This window comes from Lepus europaeus, chromosome 9 (genome assembly GCF_033115175.1).
Source record: "Lepus europaeus isolate LE1 chromosome 9, mLepTim1.pri, whole genome shotgun sequence".
Taxonomy (NCBI): Eukaryota; Metazoa; Chordata; class Mammalia; order Lagomorpha; family Leporidae; genus Lepus; species Lepus europaeus.
In genome coordinates this window covers 55,802,607-55,828,969 of record NC_084835.1, presented here as the reverse complement: position 1 = coordinate 55,828,969, position 26,363 = coordinate 55,802,607, and the positions used below count along the sequence as shown (strand labels likewise).

The 26,363-nt window shown below is 40.5% G+C and overlaps 1 protein-coding gene across 10 annotated transcripts in view; it reads left to right on the top strand.

The window, feature by feature from the left end:
* CEP192 (centrosomal protein 192) overlaps positions 1-26,363 on the top strand; it is a 146,488-nt gene that overhangs the window by 36,671 nt on the left and 83,454 nt on the right. For all 10 annotated transcript variants that reach the window (XM_062201313.1, XM_062201319.1, XM_062201321.1 and 7 more), the window contains 7 exons: positions 997-1,112; positions 13,229-13,592; positions 15,714-15,857; positions 16,949-17,013; positions 18,777-18,986; positions 21,528-21,654; positions 23,130-23,260. In XM_062201313.1, coding sequence (XP_062057297.1) covers positions 997-1,112; positions 13,229-13,592; positions 15,714-15,857; positions 16,949-17,013; positions 18,777-18,986; positions 21,528-21,654; positions 23,130-23,260 — 1,157 coding nt within the window. The remainder of the gene's footprint in view (positions 1-996; positions 1,113-13,228; positions 13,593-15,713; positions 15,858-16,948; positions 17,014-18,776; positions 18,987-21,527; positions 21,655-23,129; positions 23,261-26,363) is intronic.

Below are 26,363 nucleotides of genomic sequence, written 5' to 3'. Positions count from 1 at the left end.
ATAATTTATTTGAAAGACAGTGTTATATGAAAAGAAAGGGATCTTCCATCTGGTGGTTCACTCCCTAGATGGCCACAGTGGCCCAGGCTAGGCTAGGCCAAAGCCAGGTACCTGGAACTCCATCTGGGTCTCCTATATGGGTGCCAGGGGCCCAAGCACTTGGCTCATCTTCCACATTAGCAAAGAGCTGGATTGGAAGTGGGGCAGTTGGGACTCAAACCAATGCTCATATGGCAGTAGCTTGATTTGCTGTACCACTGCACTGCCTGCCCACCTCCTCCCCACCCCCTTTTAAAAGAGATTATTTATTTGAAAGGTAGAGAGAGAGCGCGAGTGAGCGTTCTTTGATTTGCTGGTTCATCCCCCAAATGCCTGGAATAGCCAGGTTAGACTGGGCTGAAGGTAGGAGCCAGAAACTCTGTCTGTCTCTCACATGGATGGTAGGAATCCATGTACTTTGGCTGTCATCTGCTGCCTCCCAGAAGCATTTGCAGGAAGCTGGATTTTGAAACAGAAGCAGAAGTAGGATTCTGTCCCAGGCACTCCAATATGGGATCTGGCTTAACCCACTGTGCCACAATGCGCTCTCCCAAGATTCATTTCTTTTTTATGATTGATTATATATTAATCTTTCTATCTTTTCAAATTTTTAGATAGTTGAAAACTTTTCAGAAGCATTTTTGATAGTGTCTAAGTGAATTGGTATCATTATTAACACTGTGACATCTATTTCTTGGTTGACTAATATGAATAATTTTCCTCTGACAGTTGAGAATTAGAAATAAATTCTGTATGATAGATTTTGTCATGTTCATTATTGCTTCTTAATGCTGTTTTCTTTCATATGCAGTTACTGAATTTGTCAATGAATGCAATAAATGCTAGTCATTTTGTTTATGTAAAATAATTTGACTATCCAGAAGTAGTTTTACATTAGATTACCCAAACTTTGACACTGTTCCACTTTGTTTCTTTACTTTTCGGGTAATTCTATAGAATCTGGGAACAGTAGAACACATGGAGATGGTTCATCACAATTTCCTTCTAGTACCTGGAGAACTGAGAAAAAAAGGACAGAAAGTTTGAAGGGTGTTGTTCCAGATCAGAGCAGGGTAAGTTCATATGCATTGTATTTAAATTTTCTGTGAAAAGAAAGGAATCTTTTGTGTTGTATGATACCAGTTTTTTTCAAATAGTAGTTATTGTTGACTTCTGGAGAATAACAGAATACATTAATGTCTCTGATAATATTTGTGTGTATGTATCCTTGATAACAATATTGTACAATTATATAATTTTCTTGCATTTAAATATTTAATAACTTGAATTTAGATTATTCACCTAAAAAGTTCTTCAGTTAATGTTTGATCATTAAGGAAAAAGTGAACTGCTTTTATCTTACTCCAGCATATTTATTTTCGTTTTTTAGTTTTTCTATTTGTTAATGGTTAATGTTACCCATTTGTCCTATGGTTGAAGCTTGGTAGTAACTTTTGACACTCTTCTATCCCCTTTTTAGTAATATGTGGGTCAGGATTGTAGAATGGTTTTTACTCTTTAGATGGAGTATGTATGTGCTTACTGAGTATGTGGAGAAGACAGTCATTTTATTCTCCGAGCAGTCCTCCTGAGTACAGTACAGCAGCAGGTGATGGAGTTGTCAGTTCAGAAGACTCATTCTTGTTAGAAAGTTCTCAGGCTTATGTCCTGGGGTTGTTCTCTCCTGTTTATTTCTTTTACCACTATTCAAGTTCAAGGTACTTATTACCACATCTGATTTATTGCCCTATCCATAGTTTTTTTATTATTCTGTCATGTTTCCATCTGATTAGTCTTGCTGTAATGGCTTTTTTTTTTTTTTTTAAGATTTATTTATTTTTTTGAAAGGCAGAGGCAGAGAGAGAGAAAGAGAGAGATTGATCTACCATTACTTTTGCACTCCCCAAATGATTGTAGAAGCCAGGGCTGGGCCAGGCTGAAGCCAGGAGTCAGGAGCTTCTTTTGGGTCTCCATGCAAGTGCAGGGGCCATAGGACTTAGGCCATCATCTTCTACTGCTTTCCCAGGCCATAGTAGAAGGCTGGATTGGAAGAGGAACAGCTGGAACTCGATCCAGTGCCTGTATGGGATGCTGGTGCTGCAGGTGGTGGCTTTAACTGCTACGCCACAGCGCCGGCCCTGTAGTGGCTTTTTTGTACTTAATATTCTGTCATATATCATATTAATAGTTCTTGAGTGCTATATAATCTTGGCTCCATGTTATCTGTCTCTTTTACTCTTGTACATTTCTTCTACAAATCCTTGTTTCTAGTTTTTTTTTTCCCTTGCTTTCCTAATCCAGATTATGACCATCTTTCTTACTTTAGGTCATATACCTGGGTACTTTTAAATAATTGTAAACTATATTTATTTGTCTGAACTCCTATTACATTAATCATTCTACATATTTTACTTATCCAGAAATTAGCTCTTTAGCAGATTCAAGAATTTGCAGCTCATTCCAGAAATCACTTAGGTACAAATAAAGTACAAAGACCTTCTATGGTCACCAGAACAGGTATTCTAGAATCTATGGGTTTTTCTTCCTAAGACTGATTTGGAGAGAGATATCAGTGGTATAGACTTAAACAATTCTTTTTTTTTTTTTTTTCCGGAAGAGGAGCAGCCAGGACACGAACCAGTGCCCTTGTGGGATGCTGGTGCTGCAGGCAGAGCAGACTTAATGTAATTTTAAAATATTTCTATTATCTAATATGTTTCTAGCCCTCATCCAATTGGAACTAACACATTAGGGGAAAAAAAGCAAGAAGAAACAGCATTTATTAGTCCTTTTGACTTTTGTCAGAATGTGTTAGTTTATAAGTTTTATAAATATATCAATCTGTGGTATTTAATTTTGGGCTAGGGATTTTGTTCTGTTACATTTTAGTAATATTTTAAAAAAGATTTTATGTATTTGCAAGGTAGAGTTACAGAAAGAGGGAGAGACAAAGAAAAGAAAGGTCTTCCATTTGCTTGTTTACTCCCCAAATGGCTGCAAATGCGGGAGCTGTGCTGATTGAAGCCAGGAGCTTCTTGTGGGTTTCCTGTGCAGGTGCAGGGGCTCAAGCACTTACACTGCTTTCCTATGCAGAGGAAATTTGTTTTTGCTTTCTTATAAGCAGAGAGCCGGATTGAAAGAGCAGCAGCCAGGACATGAACTCGTGCCCATATGGGATGCCAGCACTGCAGGCAGAGGCTTAGCCTACTACACCACAGTGCCAACTCCATAGTCTCATTTAATAGTGACTGTTTGCCATTAAAAATGGAATATGTTGGGGCCAGCACTGTGGCATAGTGGGTAAAGCCGCTGCCTGCAGTGCTGGCATCCTATATGGGCGCCGGTTCGAGTCCAGGTTGCTCTGCTTCCAATCAGCTCTCTGCTATGGCCTGGGAAAGTAGTAGAAAATGGCCAAAGTCTTGGGCCCCTGCACCTGCATGGGAGATCCAGAAAATACTCCTGGCTCCTGGCTTCAGATCAGCACAGTTCCAGCTGTTGCGACCCACTGGGGAGTGAACCAGCAGATGAAAGACCTCTCTCTCTCTCTCTTTCCTTCTCTCTCTCTGTAACTCTTTCAAGTAAATAAATAAATAACTTAAAAAATGGAATATATTGAAATTATTATTTATTTGAGAGGCAGGGCGAGCGTGAGTACCCACTTCTGCTGGTTCATTCCCCAAATACCTTTAAAGGCTGGGGCTGGGACTGGGCTAGGGCTGAACCTAGGAGTTGGGAATGCCATCTTGGTCTCGCTCATGGTGGCAGGCACCCAGTACTTGAACCATGGTCCCTGCCTTCAGGGTCTGCCTTTGGAGGAGGCCTCAGCGGCCCATGCCAGGAATTGAACCTAGGTACTCCAGTCTGGAGTGTGGGCATCTTAACTGCCCCATTTCCTTTTAATATGGGTAAGTACTCACAAATTGATGGGAATCTTGAGTAGGTCATTTCAGCTGAGAATTACTGGGGATCTTCTCAGTGAGAGTTAAGTACTTGATGCACAAATCATGCAGAGATAATCTTCTTTACTTGGTAGGAAAATAAAAGAAGTACTTAGAGAATTGTAAAGTAAAGAAAGCCAAGTCCTGTTAAACTGCATGGCACTTCCTGTAGGAAGCCCCCAAGTTCTGATTGTGTTGTGTTGCAAAAATTTTTTTAAGGTGCAAATTTTTCCTGTTGTAAGCAAAGACATGATTTCTGACGATTCATTTCTAGCCCATCTTCTCAGGAAGTATTGAATACCTAAGACAGATGATTCTGTAGGAGCCTAGGGATTCTCAATGCTGAAACCCCACGGAGGCTGCTAAGGAGGCTAGTGCATATGGGACAGCATGTGTGAACTTGTTCTCACATTTCTTTTTTTTTTTGACAGGCAGAGTGGATAGTGAGAGAGAGAGACAGAGAGAAAGGTCTTCCTTTTTGCCGTTCGTTCACTCTCCAATGGCCGCTGCGGCCGGCGCATCTCGCTGATCCGAAGCCAGGAGCCAGATGCTTCTCCTGGTCTCCCACGTGGGTGCAGGGCCCAAGGACTTGGGCCATCCTCCACTGCCTTCCCGGCCATAGCAGAGAGCTGGCCTGGAAGAGGGGCAACCAGGATAGAATCCGGCGCCCCAACCGGGACTAGAACCCAGTGTGCTGGCGCCGCAAGGCAGAGGATTAGCCTGTTAAGCCACGGCGCCAGCCTCTCACACTTCTTAAATGGGGAAGAAATCCCTGCCTGCAGGTCACCCTTCAAATACATTATTACGGCCGGCGCCGTGGCTCAACAGGCTAATCCTCCGCCTTGCAGCGCCAGCACACCGGGTTCTAGTCCCGGTCGGGGCACCGATCCTGTCCCGGTTGCCCCTCTTCCAGGCCAGCTCTCTGCTGTGGCCAGGGAGTGCAGTGGAGGATGGCCCAAGTGCCTGGGCCCTGCACCCCATGGGAGACCAAGAGAAGCACCTGGCTCCTGCCATCGGAACAGCGCGGTGCGCCGGCCGCAGCGCGCCTACTGCGGCGGCCATTGGAGGGTGAACCAACGGCAAAAGGAAGACCTTTCCCTCTGTCTCTCTTTGCTGTCCACTCTGCCTGTCAAAAATAACAAATAAATAAATAAATAAAAAATAATAATTAAAAAAATACATTATTACATGAAGTGTCCATAGTTTTTTTGTACTTGGAGTAGTACAGTTTGTGTTACTGTGAAGTAACCAAGTGGTACCCTTCATTTGGCAAGATCTGCAGCCCGTTTTTTTCTGTTGCGTGAAGTCTATAGAACACAAATACAAGCTACTATCTTGAGTTAATCGATTTCTTCTGTTTAATAGTGTTACAAAAAAAAGTACAAGGGTACTTTTGAAAGTTTTAGGAAAAATGAAAATCTATGCATAATATTTTCATACTATACATCTCCATGAGCTTTTTGGAGAATTTGTATGCATGGATTTAAAACCATCTTGCAGTAAAGTATACTTACCTTAAATTCTATTTTTCCACAAACTTTTTGAAGTACTGGCTTATCTTAGAAACAAATTGTTTTACCACTAAAGTAATGTAAATTTGGGGGAGTTGAAGGTGCATGGGTGCCATCTGGTGGTGAAAACTCTCCTTACCTAAAAAGGAAAAAATGAAAATAGCTAAATAAATAATTGAGGGTGTCAGCTTAACATTTGTGTGAATTCTTTTTATAGCTGGATTGTAAAACTTTGGACCCTTTTTGAGTCCTTTTATGTGTATCTTTTATTACATCCTTGTTCCCTGCACTGTTTATTACATCCTTGTTCCCTGCTCTGTTTCTTCAGTAATCAGGATATGTTTTCATGCTGTCCAGCATTGCTTTCTAATAATTTGGTAGTTCTGCAAACCATGGTGTGAGTTTTGTATCTGGGATACTTTTTCTTTTTTTTTTTCTTTTTAACTTTTATTCAATGAATATAAATTTCCAAAGTACAGCTTTTGGATTACAATGGCTTCCCCCCCCATAACTTCCCTCCCTCCCACAACCCTCCCCTCTCCCGCTCCCTATCCCCTTCCATTCACATCAAGATTCATTTTCAGTTCTCTTTATATACAGAATATCAGTTTAGTATATATTAAGTAAAGATTTCAACAGTTTGCACCCACATAGAAACACAAAGTGAAAAATACTGTTTGAGTACTAGTTATAGCATTAAATCACAATGTACAGCACATTAAGGACAGAGATCCTACATGAGGAGTAAGTGCCCAGTGACTACTGTTGTTGACTTAACAAATTGACACTCTTGTTTATGGCATCAGTAATCATGGGATACTTTTTCTAAATGATACCCACCTTGCTTGCTCAGGGTGGGCGTTTAGTATAGCAGTTAAGATGCTGCCTGGGACACTTAGCTCTGATATCTGGGTGCCTGGGTTCAAGTCCTGGCTCCTCTTCTAACTCCAGCTTCCTGCTAATGTACACTCTGGGGAGGCAGCAGGTGATGGCTTGAGTAGTTGGGTCCTTTGTACCCATGTGGTAGACCTGGATTGAGTTCCTGACTCCTGACTTCAGGCTGACCTGGCCAGGCTGTTGTTGGTGTTTGAGGAAGATGGAAGCTGATGGAAGATTGCTTTCTCTCTCTCTCAATATGTGTGTGTGTGTGTGTGTCTGTGTGTCTGTCATCATCTGTCATCATCATTCTGTTTTTCAAATAGAGGAAAAGAAAAATAAAATTCTTTTTTGGCTCCTTTGTGCATCTCTATTTTCTTTTATAATTTAAAGTGTGATAAAATATATATAACATAAAATTACCATCTTAACCATGTTTAACCATTTTTAAATGTATAGTGCAGTAGTGTTAAACATGTGTACATCGTGCAGCCAATCTCTGGAACTCTTCACCTTGCAAAAGTGTAACTCTATCCCAATTAAGCAACATTCCCCTCTTTCTCAAAACTCTGGCAGTTTGTTTTCTGTTGCTATGAATTTGACTATTGCAGGTAACTTCATATAAGTGGAATCTTGGGATATTTAACTTTTCTGTTTCTGGTTTATTTCACTAGGTGTGATGTTTTCAGTGTTTATTCATGTTGTAGCATATATTAACATTTTATTTATGACTGAGTAGTATTCTATTATAGTACATTTTATCTATATCCTCATCGATCAGTGGAATCTTAGTTGTTTCTGCCTTTTGGTTATTCAAAGTAATGATGTGACCATTGCTGTGCAAATATTTGATTGAGTCTCTACTTAGAAGTCTTTGGGATATATATAACTAAGAATGGAACTCTTGAGTTATGTGGTAGTTCTAACTTTGATGTTTTGAGAATTGCCTTCCTTACTGTTCAGTGCCTCTTTTTTGCATTAAGATGATTATATAGTTTTATTAATGTGATGTAGTACATTGAGTTTTTTATATCAAACCAGCCTTGCATTCTTGTAGTACATCCCAATTGGTTATGGTGAATACTTTGTAATGTGTTGTTAGATTGGATTTGTTAGTCATTATTGAGGATTTTCCCCTTCTGTATTCATGAAGGATACTAGTCTAACATTTTCTTGTGATGTCTTTATCTTGCTTTGGTATCAGAATAATTGTGACCTCATACAGTAAGTTAGGAAACATTCCCTCTTCGGCATTTTGGGAAGAATTTGAGAAGAATTGTTTGGTATACTTCACTAGTAAAGCCATCTGGTCCAGGATGTTTTTGGTTCTTGGACAGTTTTTGATTGCCAGTTTAATTACTTTACTCGTTACAAGTCTGTTGAGATTTTCTATTTATCTGTGTTTTAGGAACTTTATGTGACTTAGACTTAATTCATTTCTTTTGGGTTGCTTGATTTATTGGCCCACACAAATGTGCAGAATTCTTTTATTATCCCTTTTATCTTTGAAGGTCAGTAGTAATGTCTACTTCAATTTCTGAATTTAGTCATTTTTGTTGCATATCATCTTTCATCTGTCTAGTGAATGAATTTTCTATTTTGCTAGTATTTTGAAAGAATCAGCTATTTTTCTCCATTTTTAAAATAGTCTCTCTAATCTTTTTTTATTTTTTTTTAAAGATTTTATTTATGTATTTGAGAGGTAGAGTTATAGACAATGAGAGGGAGAGACAGAGAGAAAGGTCTTCCTTCCGTTGGTTCACTGCCCAGATGGCTGCAACGGCTGGAGCTGAGTTGATCTGAAGCCAGGAGCCAGGTACTTCCTTCTGGTCTCCCATGTGGGTGCAGGGACCCAAGGACTTGGGCCATCTTCTACTGCTTTCCCATAGCACAGAGCTGGATTGGAAGAGGGGCAGATTGGACTAGAACTGGTGCCCAGATGGGATGCTGGCGCTGCAGGTGGAAGATTAACCTACTATGTCATAGTGCCTGCCCTGTCTCTCTAATCTTTGTCATGTCCTTCATGTGCTAGTTTTCAGTTTAATTTGCTCTTATTTTTAGTTCCTTAAGATGTAGAGTTAGGATATTCATTTGAGATTTTGCTTCCTTTATGTAGGCATTTATAACTATAAATTTCACTTTTAACACTACTTTTGCTGCATCCCATTTTTGTTTTTAAAGATTTATTTATTCTATTTGAAAGGCAGAGTTAGAGATAGAGAGAGAATCTTGGATCTGCTGGTTCACTCCCCAAGAGGCCACTGAGCTGATCCAAAGCCAGGATCCAGGAGTTTCTTCCGGATCTCCCATGTGGATACAGGGGCCCAAAACATGGGCCGTCTTTCCCTGTTCTCCCAGGCGCATTAGCAGGGAGCTGGATCAAAAGTGGAGCAGCCAGGGCTAGATCTGGTGCCCATATGGGATGCTGGCACTGCAGGCAGTGGCTTTATTTGCTACACCACAGTACCGGCCCCAGCCCTGTAAGTTTTAGTATCTTGTGTTTCCACTTTCATTTCTCTTAAGTATTTTTTAATTTTCTTTGACCTATTGGTTGTCAGTATTATGTTTAAATTGTACATATTTGTGAATTTTCTAGTTTCATTTCTAACTTCATCCTATTGTGTTTAGAGAAGATATAGGGGAGTCTTCCACAAATTTGTGGAAAATATATATTATGAAAACTATGCATGGATTTCAAATTTTTTAAACAAAATATTTAAAACTTAAAATAAATTTCATTTTTCCATGAATTTTTTGAAGTACCCCTGTACTTTGTGTATCTTTTAGTGTTTCTGAGACTTGCATTGTGGCATAAAATATGATCTGTCCTGCCATTGTTGCACATGTTCTTATGAAGACTGTGTCCTGCCATTGGTGGTAGGGTGTTTTGTGTATGTCTGTTAGGTTTAGTTGATTTATTGTGGTATTTATGTCCTCTACCCCTATCTTCTGGCTGATTATTTTATTTTTGAAGGTAGTATATTGAAATTTTCAACTAGAATTATAGAACTTCTTATTTCTCAATCCAGTGCTGTTAATTTTTACTTCATTTATTTTAGGGGTCTGTTATTCCAGATGTAAATATTCATAATTGCTATATCTTGTTATATTGACTTACTAATATATGATGTTCTTCTCTGTCTCTTGTAATCCTTTTTGTTTGTATATCAATTTATTTGATGATATAGTTACTACCACTGTTTGGTTACTATTTCCATGGAGTATTTTCTTTCTTTTTAATTTTTAAAATTATTCATTTATTTATTTGAAAGACAAAATGACAGAGAGAGAGGAAGAGAGATTCCACCTGCTGATTCACTCCCTAAATGGCCACAACAGTCAGTTCTGGGCCAGGCTGAAGCCGGAGACAAGAACTTTATCTTAGGTACTTGGCCATCATCTGCTGCCTTCCCAGGTGCTAACATAGTAGGAACCTGTATCAGAAACAGAGTACCTCAGAGGAGCTCTAGTATGGAATGTCAGCAATGCAAGTGGAGCTTAACTCATTGGCTCCAATGCCAGCTCCTTCGTCAGTTCTTATTTTTAACCCTTTTGTGTCTGTATCTAAAGCCAGTTTCATGTAGCCAGCCTGTAGTTGTGTTATGTTTTTTCTCATTCACTCAGTCTGTGTCTTTGATTGGAGAATTGCATCTGTTTACATTTAAAATGATTACATATCAAGAGGAAATTACTTTTGTGACCTTGTCACTTTGTTGTTTGTATTCTGTGTATATAAATTCTGTAGCTATTTTCTTTGTGGTTACCATGGGGATTACGTTTAACATCCTGAAGTTATAACACTCCCATTTGAATTTGTACCAATCCAACTTCAGTCACACACAGAAGGTCTGCTTCTCTGTGTTGCTGTTGATGTCACAGATAACATTTTTACACATTGTGTGCCCAATGTCATAGATTAATGGTTTTTTGTGTAGTTGTCTTACATCATGTAAGAAATAAAAAGTGGAGTTCCAAATTAAAATTACATTAATATTAACTTTTATTATTGCCTGTGTAGTTACCTTTACTGAAAATCTTTGTGCAATTTTGAATTGCTGTCTACTTGTCTGATTCTGATGTTAGCTCTGTGTTCAAACTGTTTTCTGACTTCTAGTATGCCATGTAACTTTTTTCTTGATGTCTGGGCATGATGTTCCAAGTAAAAAGAACGGCTTTAAATTAGCTTTTAGTTGTGTTGGAGGGGAACAGAAGTGTTCTATAATTAGATGATTAGATCTCACTGTTTTAGGGTGCCTGTGGCTGTAGACTGAATTTCTCAAGTGTTTCTTCGTGTTTCTCTTCTCCTTAGGCTGGCTGGGATAGGAAGAGGAAGCTAGGGTTTGGCATCTCCTGTTTCCCAGTTTAGTTTGGCTCTGATCAGACCCCTCAGGGTGAATAGTTTCTCCTGTGGGCAGGGTTTCTAGAACAGCTAGTCCAGGGAATTGTGAAATGCCTTCTCTTAACTTCCCCCTGCTGGAAGCTCAAGAGATTGTTCTGTGATGCTTGATGTGAGAACCTACTTGAGCCTTTGGAGGTAAAACTCAAAGAAGCATTGGTATCACGCTGTGACAGAGGTCCCCCTCGAGTGTTCACCTCTTAGACTGTCCATACTGAGCTGTCGTGTCCTCAGTGACAGCTCCTGTTTCCTGCCCTGGCTTTGGTTACCGCTGGAGGTTTGTGCTTAGGAATTGTATGCTTAGGTTTGCTATATCCATCCATCTCCTGGTTTTGGAGGGAGTAGTTTCTCTATGCCATCATTCTGTTACAGATCTAAGAAGAATTCTTGATTTGTCTGTTTACTCATCTTTGGATTTGTTAGCACAGAGTGGTAACTTTCAAGCTTCTAATATATGGATCTGGAATCTGGAAGTTACAACTGCATTCTTGGTTCATGATTGTTATAAATTGCTCTATGCATGACAGAGCTGGTTTTCTTCATTCTGGTTCTTTTTTTTTTTTTTAATTTTTTTTGACAGGCAGAGTTAGACAGTGAGAGAGAGAAACAGAGAGAGTTAGACAGTGAGAGAGACAGAGAGAAAGGTCTTCCTTCTGTTGGTTCACTCCCCTAATGGCTGCTATGGCCAGTGCTGTGCTGATCCGAAGCCAGGAACCAGGTGCTTCTTCCCGGTCTCCTATGTGAGCGCAGGGACCCAAGCACTTGGGCCATCTTCCCCTGCCCTTCAGGGCCACAGCAGAGAGCTGGACTGGAAGAGGGGCAACTGGGACTAGAACCCGGCACCCCAACTGGGACTAGAACCCGGGGTGCCAGTGCCCCAGGCAGAGGATTAGCCAAGTGAGCCACGGTGCTGGTCCATTCTGGTTTCTTTTAATCTTTGCTAATGTCATATACAAAAAGTAGTTCTCTATTTTTAAGTGGCATTTCTTTCTTTCTTTCTTTCTTTCTTTCTTTCTTTCTTTCTTTCTTTTTTTTTTTTTTTTTTGACAGGCGGAGTTAGACAGTGAGAGAGAATGAGAGACAGAGAGAAAGGTCTTCCTTTTTCCATTGGTTCACTTCCCAAGTGGCCACTACGGCCGTTGTGTTGTGGCTGGCGCGCTGCACCAATCTGAAGCCAGGAGCCCTGGTACAGCAGGTTAAAGACCTGGCCTGCATTGCTGGCATCTCATATGAGTCTTGGCTGTTCCACTTCTGATCCAGTTCCTTGCTAATGTGCCTGGGAAAGCAGTGGAGGATGGCCCAAATGTTTGGGCTCCTGCAGCCACGTGGGAGACCTGGATGAAGCTCCTAGCTCCTGGCTTCGGCCTGGCCCAGCACTGGTCGTTGCAGCCATTTGGGAGTGAACTAGTGGATGGAAGACCTCTCTCTTTCTCTACCTCTTTCTGTAACTCTGCCTTTCAAATAAATAAAATCTTAAAAAAAAAAAAATCTATTAAGCAGCCTGTTTTTGGTATTATGCATCTTACTATAGCAAAAAGGACTGCTGTTCTTAGTTTCATTGGCAGTTGAGATAAATGTCTTAAAACAAAATTGCAGGCATTTGAATCCCCTGTCAGGAGTGGTTGTTTTAGGAAGGAATAAGAAGTACTGTTTGGCAAGTGTAGTAGAGAGCATAGTTTTGAGGCACTGGCATGGTTTGCTGAGGCTGAACAGTTGAAAATGGACTCCTCAGGGGGCATTGTTAGTATTGGCTATCTTTTCTTTTTTTGGACAGGCATAATTAGACAGTGAGAGAGAAAGGTCTTCCTTTTCCGTTGGTTCATCCCCCAAGTGGCTGGTACGGCCGGCGCGCTGCGCCGATCCGAAGCCAGGAGCCAGTTGCTTCTCCTGGTCTCCCATGCGGGTGCAGGGCCCAAGGACCTGGGCCATCCTCCACTGCCTTCCCGGGCCACAGCGGAGAGCTGGACTGGAAGAGGAGCAACCGGGACAGAATCCGGTGCCCCAACCGGGACTAGAACCCAGGGTGACGGCGCTGCAGGTGGAGGATTAGCTTAGTGAGCCTAGCGCCGGCCAGTATTTGCTATCTTAACTGCTATTAAAAGATATTTATGTTTTCATGAGCTGCTATTCATATTAATTTTATTAAACTTGTTACTTTAATATGCTTACTACATTGTAGAGTAACATTGTGGAGATTGATAGTCTTATAGTTTTATCATCCTGTAATATAACAGACATAGAGGACCCATTTTAATATCTAAAATCTCATTATCATGTTAGAGAGTTTGGTTTTGGTGACTTGCTTACTAATTGGTTTACATATAGTCTAGAATATAGTGATGTGTATGTAGGCTGTTCCTTCACATAATGAATACTTTTTATCAACTGCATGATTTTTTTTCCTATGAAATTTTTGAATGAGTTTTGAAAAACAAAGCTTACTGTCGGTCTGTTACTGATTTTTAAAGGAAAGCACAAGAGAAGGTGTTCTTATGAAGACTCTTGTGGCTACCAAAGAGAAACTTAACCCTGTTCATTCTCATGATGCAAGTGCTGATGATAACAGTAGTTCTGACCTGAATGATCCTGTAAATCAGGGTGCAGGGGCTCCTCAGCAAAGTAAGCATTTGGTGTTGGACTCAGAAACAACTCTACGCGTGGATGGGTGCTTAGACTCTGGGACTCCTGCAGCATCTGCTCAAAAGCCTGTGGACGTGGTGTCTTTGAAGCCTGCTAGTAACGATGGAATTAATTCCAATGCTATCCTCTGGTCACCAACTTGTGAACGGCGAACCTGTGCATTTTATGATTTTATTGGAAAGAATAAAGATCGTAAGTGTACTTTTTTCTTCTGATACGATTTAGTAATAAGATGTTTGTACATTTTGAATAGGATATTTTTCCACATTGAATTTGCAGTATCTCTTGTTGAAATATTTGATGTTTCAGAGTTTAAAGATTTTTAAATATGTTGCAAAGAGAAATAATATCTATTTATTTGTAGTATTTTATTTTTTATTTTAAAGGCAGAAAGATAGAGATCTTCCACCTGCTGGTTCATTCCCCAAATGCCTGACACAGGTGGGGCTGGGCCAGGCTGAAAGAAGGAGCCTGGAACTTGCTCCAGGCCTCCTGCATGGGTGGCAGGAATATAAGCTCTTGAGCTGTTGTCTGTTGCCTCCCAGGCTGCACGTTACCAGAAAGCTGGATTGAAGATGAGGGAGCTGGAATTTGAAATCAGGCACTCCAGTATGGGATGTGGATGCCTAAAGTGGTGCCCCAACTGTTGCACCAAACACCCATCCCAGAAATAGTTGTCTTTAGTCAGAGATGTAGTAGAAGTATATATGTCTTTTTTTTTTTTTTTTGCTTTTTTAAGATTTATTTTATTTCTTTTTTTCCCCTCTTTTTTTTTTTTTTTAAGATTTATTTATTTAAAAGATGGAGTTACAGAGAGAGAGAGAGAGAGGTCTTCCATCCACTGGTTCACTCCCCAGATGGCCGCAACAGCCGGAGCTGTGCTGATCTTAAGCCAGGAGCCAGGAGCTTCTTCCGGGTCTCCCACATGGGTGCAGGGGCCCACGGATTTGGGCCATCTTCTACTACTTTTCCAGGTCATAGCAGAGAGCTGAATCAGAAGAGGAGCAGCTGGGAATAGAACCGGCGCCCATATGGGTTGCTGGTGCTTCAGGCCAGGGCTTTAACTAGCTGTGCCATAGTGCCAGCCCCAAGATTTATTTTATTTTTTTGAAAGGCAGAGTCATAGTGAGAGATATCTTCTGATAGAGAGAGAGAGAGATCTTCCATCTGCTGGTTCACTACTCAAATGGCTACAACAGCCAGGCCTGGGCCAGGCTGACGCCAGGAGACAGGAGCTTCTTTCGGGTCTCAAGGGGCCCAAGGACTTAGGACATCCTCCACTGCTTTTCCAGGTACTTTAGCTGAGAGCTGGATTGGAAGTGGAACAACCAGAACTCAAACTGGTGCCCATATGGGATGCTGGCATTGCAGGCAGCAGCTTAACCCATTATTCCATAACACAGGCCCCAGAAGTATATATTTCTAAGTTTTTGTCTTCCTCTCCTTTATTCCTCATTCTCCATTATAGGCTTTTACTTTGCATAAGGCTTGTTTTGTTTACCATTAGGGAGATATTTTTCTTTTCTTTTTTTACAGGCAGAGTTAGACAGTGAGAGAGAGAGACAGACAGAAAGGTCTTCCTTCTGTTGGTTCACCCCCCAAATGGCCGCCACGGCCAGCATGCTGCGCCGATCCAAGGCCAGGAGCCAGGTGCCTCCTCCTGGTCTCCCATGCGAGTGCAGGGCCCAAGCACTTGGGCCATCCTCCACTGCTTCCTGGGCCACAGCAGAGAGCTGGACTGGAAGAGGAGCAACTGGGACAGAATCCGGTGCCCCGACTGGGACTAACCCGGGGTGCTGGCTGCGCAGGTGGAAGATTAGCCTAGTATGCCGCGGCGTCTGCCTATTTTTCTTTTCTTTTAGAGAAATGTATTTTCCTTTCTCTCTCTCTCTCTCTCTTTTTTTTTTTTTTTTGAAAGTCAGAGTAAGAGAGATTTTCCATCTGCCAGTTCATTTTTCATTCCCCAGATGAATGGCTTGGGCTAGGCTAGGTCAGGCCAAAGCCAGGAGCATGGATCTCCCACATGTGTGGTAGGGGCCCAAGTACTTGGACCATCTTCTGCTTCTTTCCCAGGCCCATTAGCAGGGTATGGGGTTGGAAATGGAACAGCCATACATGAACTGGTGCCCACATGGGATACTGGTGTTGCAGGTAGCGGCTCAACCTGCAATGCCACAACGCAGGCCCCTTTCTGTTTTTTAGCCAGCTTTACTACTATTTATAACTAAGGCAGTCGATTAAAATATTTGAGAATACTTTATAATTTTAGTTGTTTAATATGCCATTGGCTATTTTGGGAATTTTATTTTGTAGAAACACATCTCTCCCAGAGTGTGATCTATCAAAATGAGGACGGCAAATGGGTCACTGATCTTGCCTATTATACATCTTTTAATAATGAACAAAATTTTAATATGTCTCTAAATGAGAAGATGAATGAAGACTTCAAATCTGGTTGTAAGTATATAGTTACCCAATTTTATTATATTGTTTCATTTTTTCTGATGATTGTCTGAGATTACTCTGTATATATTGGTGAGGCACATCAGAGCCTTTCTGGAATATAATTGTATTCTGGAAATTCTTTGCTTATTTTTATACAAAGGTTTTTTTTTGTTGTGGAATGAACTGGTCTATTTCTTTCATCAGGGACAAGGAATTAGACCAGCATTCCTTTTTACTTCCATTTGGGAAGTAAAAAGTATTGCTGGGTTTGAAGGTTACATTTAGGCTTTATTTGGGTCACTTTTAATATTCTGTCCTGAGTAAAAAAAGTGTCCTGATAAGCCAGTCCATTTTGGAGGGTTTTCTACAGCTGGATTTTTTTTTTTTTAAGATTTTATTTATTTATTTGAGAGGTCGAGTTACAGAGAGAGGCAGAGGCAGAAAGAGAGAGAGCTCTTCCATCTGCTGGTTCACTCCTCAAATGACCACAATGGCCAGAGCTGGGCCAATCCAAAGCCAGGAGCTTCTTCTGGGTCTCCAACATGGGTGCAGGTGCCTAAGCACTGGGACCATCTTCTACTGCTTTCCCAGGCTATAGCAAAGAGCTAGATTGGAAGAGGAGCAGCCAGGACACGAACTGGCATCCATGTGGGATGCCGGCACTGCAGGCTGAGGCTTAGCCTACTATGCTGCAATGCCGGTCCCATATAGCTTGAATATTTTTGGGTGAACAGGTATCTGGGGTATACCAAGCAGACATCTTTGTGATGATCTTGCATAGTGTTGGTAGTCTAATTGTTCAGGTGAAATTCCTCAAGTATTCATGGACATGTACCTAAACTCAGGTGTGTCAAGCTCTTCAAAACTAAAATTTGAAACTTTTAAAAATGACAACTTAAATTTTTCTTTAGTAAACTAGGACAAGTTAATAAGTGATAAGGTAATTATAGCAGTGTGTTCGGACCTAAGTATTCAACATAGATGCATTATAAACAGTTTATATCCTTCATATTTCATTTTCTTAACTAGCTCAATTATGTTTGTGTGCTAGTGTTCAATTAGGCATTGGTGTAATTAGTTATATGAATTTATTGTTTTTTAAGCTGAAGCATTGGATTTGATTGCTCAAGATGAAGAAGAATTTAATAAAGAACATCAGTTTATACAGGTTTGTAATTATTTCTTTAACCAAAGTTTTAAATTTTTCTGGGATGTAAGGAAAATGTTCATTTCTTTCTGAATAGAAAGAATTAATTAATATACAATTAATTAATATAGAATTCTTATTTTCAAGTGTATGCAACTTTTCTTTCATATTCTAAATTATTAATTGCTTACTGAAATATTGGAATAAATATTTTTAAAAAATGATGGGTTTGTATTTATTTTATTTTATTTCTTTAAAGATTTTTAATTTATTTGAGAGGCGAGTTACAGAGAAGGGGAAAGACAGAGAGAGAGGTCATCCATCCTCTGTTCGTTCCCCAAACGGCTGCAATTGCAGGGTCTGAGTCGATCCAAAGCCAAGAGCCACAACCTTCTTCCAGGTCTCCTAAGTTGGGCCATCTTCCAGTGCTTTCCCAGGCCATAACCAGAGAGCTGGATCAGAAGAGGACAGCCTGGACACAAACCAGCATCTAAATAAGGATGCCAGTGCTGCAGGTGGAGGTTTAACCTATTGTGCCACAGCGCTGGCCCATGGGTTTATTTTCTTTTTAAAATTTTTAATTAATTAACTTTTTATTTATTTGAAAGTTAGACAGAGACTCAGATCTCCCATCCATTGGTTCCCTCCCTAAATGCCTGTAACGTCAGGACTAGGCCAAGATAAAGCCAAGAACACAGAACTTAATCCGTGCACTCTGACACAGGCTGCTGGCACCAATACGTGCCATTGAAATAAGTCTTTAATTCACTTAATTTTAATTGCTTTTACAGATAGTTCCATAGTTCTTAATTAGTAACAGTATATCCATTTCTAAAGATTCTTACTTGTGACAACATTTAAGCAATATGTTAAGACAATGTTGGGGCTGGCACTGTTGTATATTGGGTAAAGCTGCCACGTACAGTGCCGGCATCCCATATGGGCGCCAGTTGAAGTCCTGGCCGCTCCACTTCTGGTCCAGCTCTCTGCTGTGGCCCAGGAAAGCAGTATAGAAGATGGCCCGAGTCCTTGGGCCCCTGTACCTGTGTGAGTGACCTGGAAGAAGCTCCTGACTTCTGGCTCCTGGCTGTGTATCAGCCCAGCTCCAGCTATTGTGGCCACTTGGGGAGTGAACCAGCAGATGGAAGACTTCTCTGTCTCTGCCTCTGCCTCTGCCTCTGCCTCTGCCTTTCTGTAACTTTGCCTTTCAAATAAATAAATAAATCTTAAAAAAACAAAAAAGAAGTGCAATGTGTATTATAGCTCAAGTTTTCAAAAGTCACTTTCTTTTTTTCTGAACTTCATTAGCTTTAGTAGCTACTTATATTTGAATTTGTTCAATTATTTTTGCCTAACTTTTCAAAAATTGATTTTTAAGTTTTTTAGTTAAATTTTTCCAGAAAATTTTATTTGAGAGAGGGAGGTAGGGAGAGAGAACCAGCTATCTTTTAATTCATTCCCCAAATGCCCACAGTGGTCAGGCTGAACCACGGCCAAATCCGAGAACTGGAAACAAAATCCAGATCTCCCATTTGGATGGTAGGATCCCAATTACTTGAGCCATCACTGTTGCCTCCCAGGGTCGGCATCAGTGGGAAGACAGTGTCAGGGCCTGCAGCCAGGTATTGAAACTAGGTACTCTGATGTGGGACAGGGGTGTCTTAATCAGCATCTAGCTGCTGGGCCAACTGTTTACCCTGTTACATCTTTCTAGGTTTTATATTAGAATAGAAGTTAGGCTTGCTGGTGGAAGAAATGGAGTAATAGCTTTTTTTCCTTCCTAGGAAGAAAACATAGATGCTCGGAACACTTCTGTTGCACTAGGGGATACATCCTGGTTAGCTACAGTTAATTACAATCTGTTGAGGAAATCATTTAGCACATCTGATCTGAACAGAGATGATGCCAGTTATTTACGACTATCTTTAGGAGAGTTCTTTGCTCAAAGATCTGAAGCTCTTGGTTGCCTTGATGGTGGTAACAATGTGAAAAGAGTAAGTATAAGATGTGTGTAAGTTGTTAAAGTGATCAGATGTCATATTCCGTTTTGTGTTGCCATAACAAAATACTCAAGACTGAGCAAGTTATAAAGAAAAGCGGTTTATTTTGGCACAGTTTTGGAGGTGACAGTGATGAGGATTGATTGGATGGGGTATCTGTGTTCTTGTGAGGTCCTAGTGTTGCAGAAACTTGTGTCAGAGAAACAGGTTTGTGCAGAAGGAGCACGTGTGAGAAAGAGGAAGCAAGAGAAAGCTGAAGAAACTAGCTCTGAAACCAGGCTGGGTGCTGTACCAGGGTGCTGGGTGCCTTGGGTCACCAGCTGGGCCACCAGCTGGGCGCCTTGGGCCACCAGGCCCATTCCCTGAAACCACACTGCCCTTCTAGGTCTCGAAGCCTGTGGTAAGAGGGGAGGCTTGGGAGCTTTGAGACAAGTCCCTGGGTTCTGATGATTAGTATCTTGCTCTGTTTTAGTCCTGAGCAAAGTGTTGCTTGCCAGTTTTAACATTCTCTGCAGAATATGGTTTTTCACTCTGTACATGGCCTGATAATTTTTCCAAAAATGTTCAATCTTCTTTAACTTTAAAATTGTTTGTTTTTTAATAGAATGTTTATTTTTTACTTATTGTCATCTGCTTGAAAGACAGAGGTACAGAGATAGTGAAGGAAAAATTTTCTACTGATTCACACCCCAAATGCCTGCAACAGTCAGGGCTGGGCCAGGACAAAACCCAGATTCTAGGACTCCATCCAGGTTTCCCATATGAAACCAAAACATTGGAGGTATTGTCTGTTGCTTTCAAGGATGTATTAGAAGGAAGCTTGTTTGGAATTACAGTAGCTGGGATGCAAACTAGAACTCTGATATTGGATGAGAGCATCCCAAGTGGCAGCTAAACCTGTACCACAATGCCTACCCTTACCGTTTAAAATATTTATTTTCAACTTGGAATGCGGAGTCACACATACACACACATACACACAAAGTGTGGCAGGTAAGAAGAAAGATCTCCTGTCTTCTGCTTCACCCCTAAATGGCCACATTAGCCAGAGCTGGGCCAGGCTGAAGCCCGTAGCCTAGAACTCCATCCAGGTCTCTCACATGGGTGGCAGAGACTCAAACACTTGAAGCATAGTCAGCTGCCTCCCAGAATGCATTAGCAGGAAGCTGGGCTGGAAGCAGAGTGGCTGGAACTGGAACTGGAACTGTGATATAGGATGGGGCCTTGCAAGTGGCAGCTTAACATGCTGTGCCAAGATGCCTGCCCCTGCTTCCTTTTTACTTAAAAATTCTGCCTTTAGGTGATTTCCTCTGTTACCTTAGTGCAGCCCAAATGCTTTTCTACTTAGATAGTTCTCTTGCCAGATACTTAGTTCATCAATCTTAAGCTTTTGAGAGAGGTGGGTTTTTGTGTATAGCTTGATTGGCATTCTTGAGATTATGAGAGAAATTGAGAAGTGAGTGAATTATTTTAAATCAGGTGAACTGGATCATGCAAAAAGAGATCTGTTATTCAGATTTTAAATTTTGGTATTAGTCTTGCATTTTTACTTGCATTCAAGTTATTGGGCCAAGGAAAGAAATTCCCAAGTGATGGAGAGTAAAATTGATTTTATCAGGCAAATACACATTTTAGATCTCATATATGGAAGTTAAATAAGAAAGACAAGTGGGAATTTATTCCCTGCCCTTCAGCAGGCTCCTTAGATGTGAGCTTGTCTGAAACTTTTGTACAAGTCAGTAGGAACATACCTAATCTTAAAACATATTTTCAAGGATGTGTTTAGTTTGTAAAATAAAATACCTTTGGCCGGCGCCATGGCTTAACAGGCTAATCCTCTGCCTTGCGGCGCCGGCACACCGGGTTCTAGTCCCGGTTGGGGTGCCGGATTCTATCCCGGTTGCCTCTCTTCCAGGCCAGCTCTCTGCTATGGCCGGGAAGGCAGTGGAGGAAGGCCCAAGTGCTTGGGCCCTGCACCCGCATGGGAGACCAGGAGAAGCACCTGGCTCCTGGCTTCGGATCAGCACGATGCGCCGGCCGCGCCGGCCATTGGAGGGTGAACGAACGGCAAAAAGGAAGACCTTTCTCTCTGTCTCTCTCTCTCACTATCCACTCTGCCTGTCAAAAAAGAAAGAGAGAGAGAGAGAGAGAAAAGAAAAAGGAAGGGGAAGGGAAAAAAATACCTTTATACTCCATAAGTTCTAGGAGGCAGGAATTTTTATCTTTTTTCTCACTGAATGTCACTGATGATTAGAACAGTGCCTAACATTTAAGTATCATTTCTGTGTTGTTTTAAATCTGAATTTCTTAGGGCAATTTATTTGACAATATTAATTCTAATGGTTAAAAGGTAGATTGCATTAAGGAAATAAAAGTTTATACCTGGACTTTTTAAAGTACGTCTTATAATTGGATGTTAAATGGGATTAACAGTTTTGATGAAGACGTTTATCTGTTTTTCCAGTATAAGATAGCCTAGAATTTCTCAAAGCAGTTGAGAATTAAGCAAGTAATTCACTTTTAATTATTTTGTAGCCATCATTTGGTTATTTTATTAGATCACCGGAGAAGACAGAACCCATTGCTTTAATAAGAAAGTCTGACCTATCAAGAAGTAATATGGAAAAAGAAATGACTCATCTTAACCGTGATCCATTTTCAGGTAAAGGATTAAATGCAAGAATTTTAGGAACCTTTATATTAAAACTTGTGACTTAGTAATTGTGTGATCATGTTCAGTATGAGTGCAAATATATATGCCACTTTGTGTGTTTTCAATAATGGTTATAGATTTTACTCATACGTAAACGCACATTTCCTTTTCAATCAAGTAGAAACAAATCAGCCAATATCCTCCTAAATCCTTCTGTGAAAGCCAGAGTAAATAAACTAATTTCAAATAGGTAGTTAATTTTGGCCTTTTAAATTAGTGAATCAATTAGTCATAGATATTGTATTTATTACTTAGATAGACTTAAATAGATTTTTAAGATTTCAGGTATGATTGTCTAAATATTCTATTTATAAAAGTATTATTTAAAATTTTATTTGAGATACACAGAGATAGAAAGCGCTGCCATCCATTGGTTCACACTCCAAAATGCTTGCAGTGGCCAGGGCTGGGCAGGGCTAAAGCTAGGAACCAGGAACTCAATCCAGGTCTCCTGTATGGGTGGCAGGAAGCCAGTTCCTCTGCTACCTCCCAGGGTCTTCATTAGAAGAAGCTGGAATATGATAAATATATAAAATATATAATAAATATTTTGAGCCAAACTTTCTTGATCCACTTAAAATTATTGAGCAGTAACATTTTTTTAGTGCAGTGTCTTGTGCTGTTTATCATGTAAAGTTGTACAAACTATGCTCCATTCCTTGTAGAGCCTCTATTGCAATAGAGGAGTGGGGAACAAGGGATTGTATATATGTTGCTAGTTCATGTTCTCTTGTAGTAAAGAAACACTTTTGGATTCAGCTTACTGTATACATATAGGAGATGTTTAAAGCTGAAAAATATTAAGCCGGCGCCGCGGCTCACTAGGCTAATCCTCCGCCTTGCGGCGCCAGCACACCGGGTTCTAGTCCCGGTCGGGGCACCGATCCTGTCCCGGTTGCCCCTCTTCCAGGCCAGCTCTCTGCGTGGCCAGGGAGTGCAGTGGAGGATGGCCCAGGTACTTGGGCCCTGCACCCCATGGGAGACCAGGAGAAGCACCTGGCTCCTGCCATCGGATCAGCGCGATGCGCAGGTCGCAACGCGCCTACCGCGGCGGCCATTGGAGGGTGAACCAACGGCAAAAGGAAGACCTTTCTCTCTGTCTCTCTCTCTCACTGTCCACTCTGCCTGTCAAAAAAAAAAAAAAAAGCTGAAAAATATTAAATGAGCTTATATGTGTATTTGTAAGGGAGAGATTAAAATCCGTAGTCTTCCTTCAGTATTGGGCTTGGCAGAATTAAGCCATTTTCACAAGGCTGTTACCTTTTGGCCAAATGGCCATATATTTAGACAGCTTGACAAAGGACAAAGGATATTTGGGGTACAAAGACAGTTGGCAGTTCATCATTTTGATTGGTCCTTATCCCACAGATGGTTTCTGTGAGAGAGTATATAATTTTAAATTGACTATTGTATATTTCCTGCAGGAGATTTAAATGAACAGTCCGAAGCACAACTAAGTGAAGGATCAGTTACACTTCAGGTTGAAGCACTGGAGAGTACTTCACAAGTGGATGAAAATGATGTGACATTAACTGCCAGTAAAAGCAAAACAGAGGTAGCTTAAGCGTTTCATGAAGGAAATCTAAGATGATCTTGATATATTTTTTGTGTAAGCTTGAAATAAGATCACCTGAGCAAAATATACAGTTTCACATGGATTTTTTTCTGGTTTCAATTTTATTGCAAGTATTCTTTAGAAGTGTAAAACAAAAAACTATTTCATTAATGTAATTATACATACCAAAGAGTTTATAAAAGAAACAGATTTAATGAATGTTTATAATTTATACACCTGTGTACATCCCTTGTCAAGAAAGTATATTACTAACAGCCCTGAAACTATTTTTTGCCCTCCCCAAATACCATTTCCTTCATTGGTACCTTGACCTCAAACACTGTATTTATTTCATTTTTTGAACTTCATTTAAAGAAACCATGTGATAATACTCCTTTTCTTTGACTTTTTCCTCTTCATCTTCTGTTAGATGAGTATGACAGAAACCTATTTCCATTACTGTATAATATTCCATTACGAATATTCTACAATTTACATATCCATCCTATACTTGATGAATGTTTGGGATAGTCACAGTGTTGATCAGTTATAAAAGAATGCTGTCTGAACAGCCATCCTAGTACCCATGTCTTGTTGATGTTGTCCACACATCCATGTGTCAGGTGTTCTTAAGAGTAGAATTGCTGGATCATAGAGTTTGTATACCTTCACTTCGATAGTTTTGACATCGTTTTCCCAAGTGTTTGTACCAATGTATATTTCTTCCAATAGTTTATGATAATTCCTGTTAGTACATTTCCTCACACATGCTGGGTGTTATTAATCACTCTGGTAAGTATGTCATGGTATCTCCTGGTTTTAATTTGCATTTCCTTGACTGCTAATGAACTTAAGTACATTTTCAGTTTATGGTCATTTGGATAGCTTCTTTTGTGGAGTAGCTGTTCAGGTCTCCTCATTTTTCTAGTGGGTTCTTTGTCATACCGTTTTGTAGTTCTTTATATGTGTTGGATAGGAGCCTTTTGCCAGTTACAACTGTTTTACATATCTTCTCCTCATCTGTAACTTGCCTTTTTCACTTTTTTTTTTTTTTTTTTTGACAGGCAGAGTGGACAGGGAGAGAGAGACAGAGAGAAAGGTCTTCCTTTGCCGTTGGTTCATCCTCCAATGGCTGCTGCGGCCGGCGCACTGCGCTGATCCGAAAGCAGGAGCCAGGTGCCTCTCCTGGTCTCCCACGGAGTGCAGGGCCCAAGCACTTGGGCCATCCTCCACTGCTCTCCTGGGCCACAGCAGAGAGCTGGCCCGGAAGAGGGGCAACCGGGATAGAATCCGGCGCTCCGACCGGGACTAGAACCTGGTGTGCTGGCGCCGCAAGGTGGAGGATTAGCATATTGAGCCGCGGCGCCGCCACCTTTTTCACTTTTAATGGTATCTTAATGGTCCAATTAGGCCATGCTTTCTCCATTCCTCTAATACACCAACTTTGACATTAATCAAATACCCGTGATTTTATATGTCTATTTGTAGATTCTCTATTGTGTTTCTTTGGTCCAGTTGTCTGTGTCAGTATGGCAACGTTAAATATTCTGTCTTTGTAATGGGCCTTGCTAGCTAGGAGAATAAGTCCTATAAGTCCTTCCTTTATCTTTTTTTTTTAAAGTATCTTGGCTATTTTGGGCACTTTTCATTTCCATAGCATCAAACCGTCAAATTCTGCATAGCAACCAACTGACCTTTTCTGTTTAATCTGTAAAATAGCAAATTGACATCTGTGTGATCTTGAATCTTTTAAAGGTTATTTCATTTTTAATCAAGAGGCAGAGAGAGAGAAATCTTCCATATCCCCCAATTTGTTTCCTTCTCTTTGTGTTTTATGTTTTTGTGTGTGTATTTTTCATGTCTCTTGTTAGACTTCTTCCTAAATTATTGAAACATCATACTAATGTTATCTTTCTTCATTTTTTATTTCTTGTGGCTAAAGCAAAATGCAGTTTGTTCATACAAATAAGTATATACACTCTATATCCAATAAATTATTAACTCTAATAATTACAGATTCTCTGAATTTCCTATGTATAATTATGTCATCTGAATAACAAGTTTTATTCCTTCATTTCTAATAGCTGTGTTTTGTTTCTTGCTTTGCCTACTCAACTGGACTTCATAACAGTATTAAGTTTAAGTGGTGATACATTATTTCCACAAACAGTGGGAAAGCATTTCAGTATTTTTATCTTTACATTTGATGTATACTGTAAGTTTCTGTCTATCACTGAATTAGCAGAGTTCTCTTCTTTGCTCACTATTTTTTTGTTCTGTTTTCATTTTGTTTTTTGCTTTTAACATGTAAGGCAGTTGCCTGTTGTCACATGCTTTTCTGAATCTTTCAAGATGAATATGAGGCCGGCGCCGTGGCTTACTAGGCTAATCCTCCTCCTGTGGCGCCAGCACACTGGGTGCTAGTCCCCATCGGGGCGCCGGATTCTGTCCCAGTCGCTCCTCTTCCTGTCCAGCTCTCTGCTATGACCCGGGAGTGCAGTGGAGGATGGCCCAAGTGCTTGGGTCCTGCACCCGCATGGGAGACCAGGAGAAGTGCCTGGCTCCTGGCTTCAGACCAGTGTGGTGCGCCGGCTGCAGCGGCCATTGGAGGGTGAACCAATGGAAAAGGAAGACCTTTCTCTCTGTCTCTGTCTCTCTCACTGTCCACTCTGCCTGTCAAAAAAAAAAAAAAAAAGAAAGAAAAAAGAATATGAACTGTCTCTTATTTTGGTGAATTACATTATATGGAATGAACCTGATTTATCATGATATCTTACATTGGATTTGGTTTAACAGTTTGGTTAGGACTTTACATCTTTTAAGATTAATGCTTCCTCTTAGGGTATCGTCTGGTTTTCATCTCATTTTTGCTATTTTCTGGTAGTTTTGATAAGGTAGCTGCTTTTAAAAAGTTTTTGCTAGAATACCTTTTTGAAATCATCTGAAACTGGTATGTTCTTTATTTGGTGCTTTTTAATTGCAAATTTGATTTATTTAATAGTTATACAACTCCTAAAAAACAAAACAAGAAAAAGTTATACAACTCCTGATGTTTAAAATTCGTAGTGTCATGTCACTTTGAGTAAGTTGTAGTTTTCTAGGA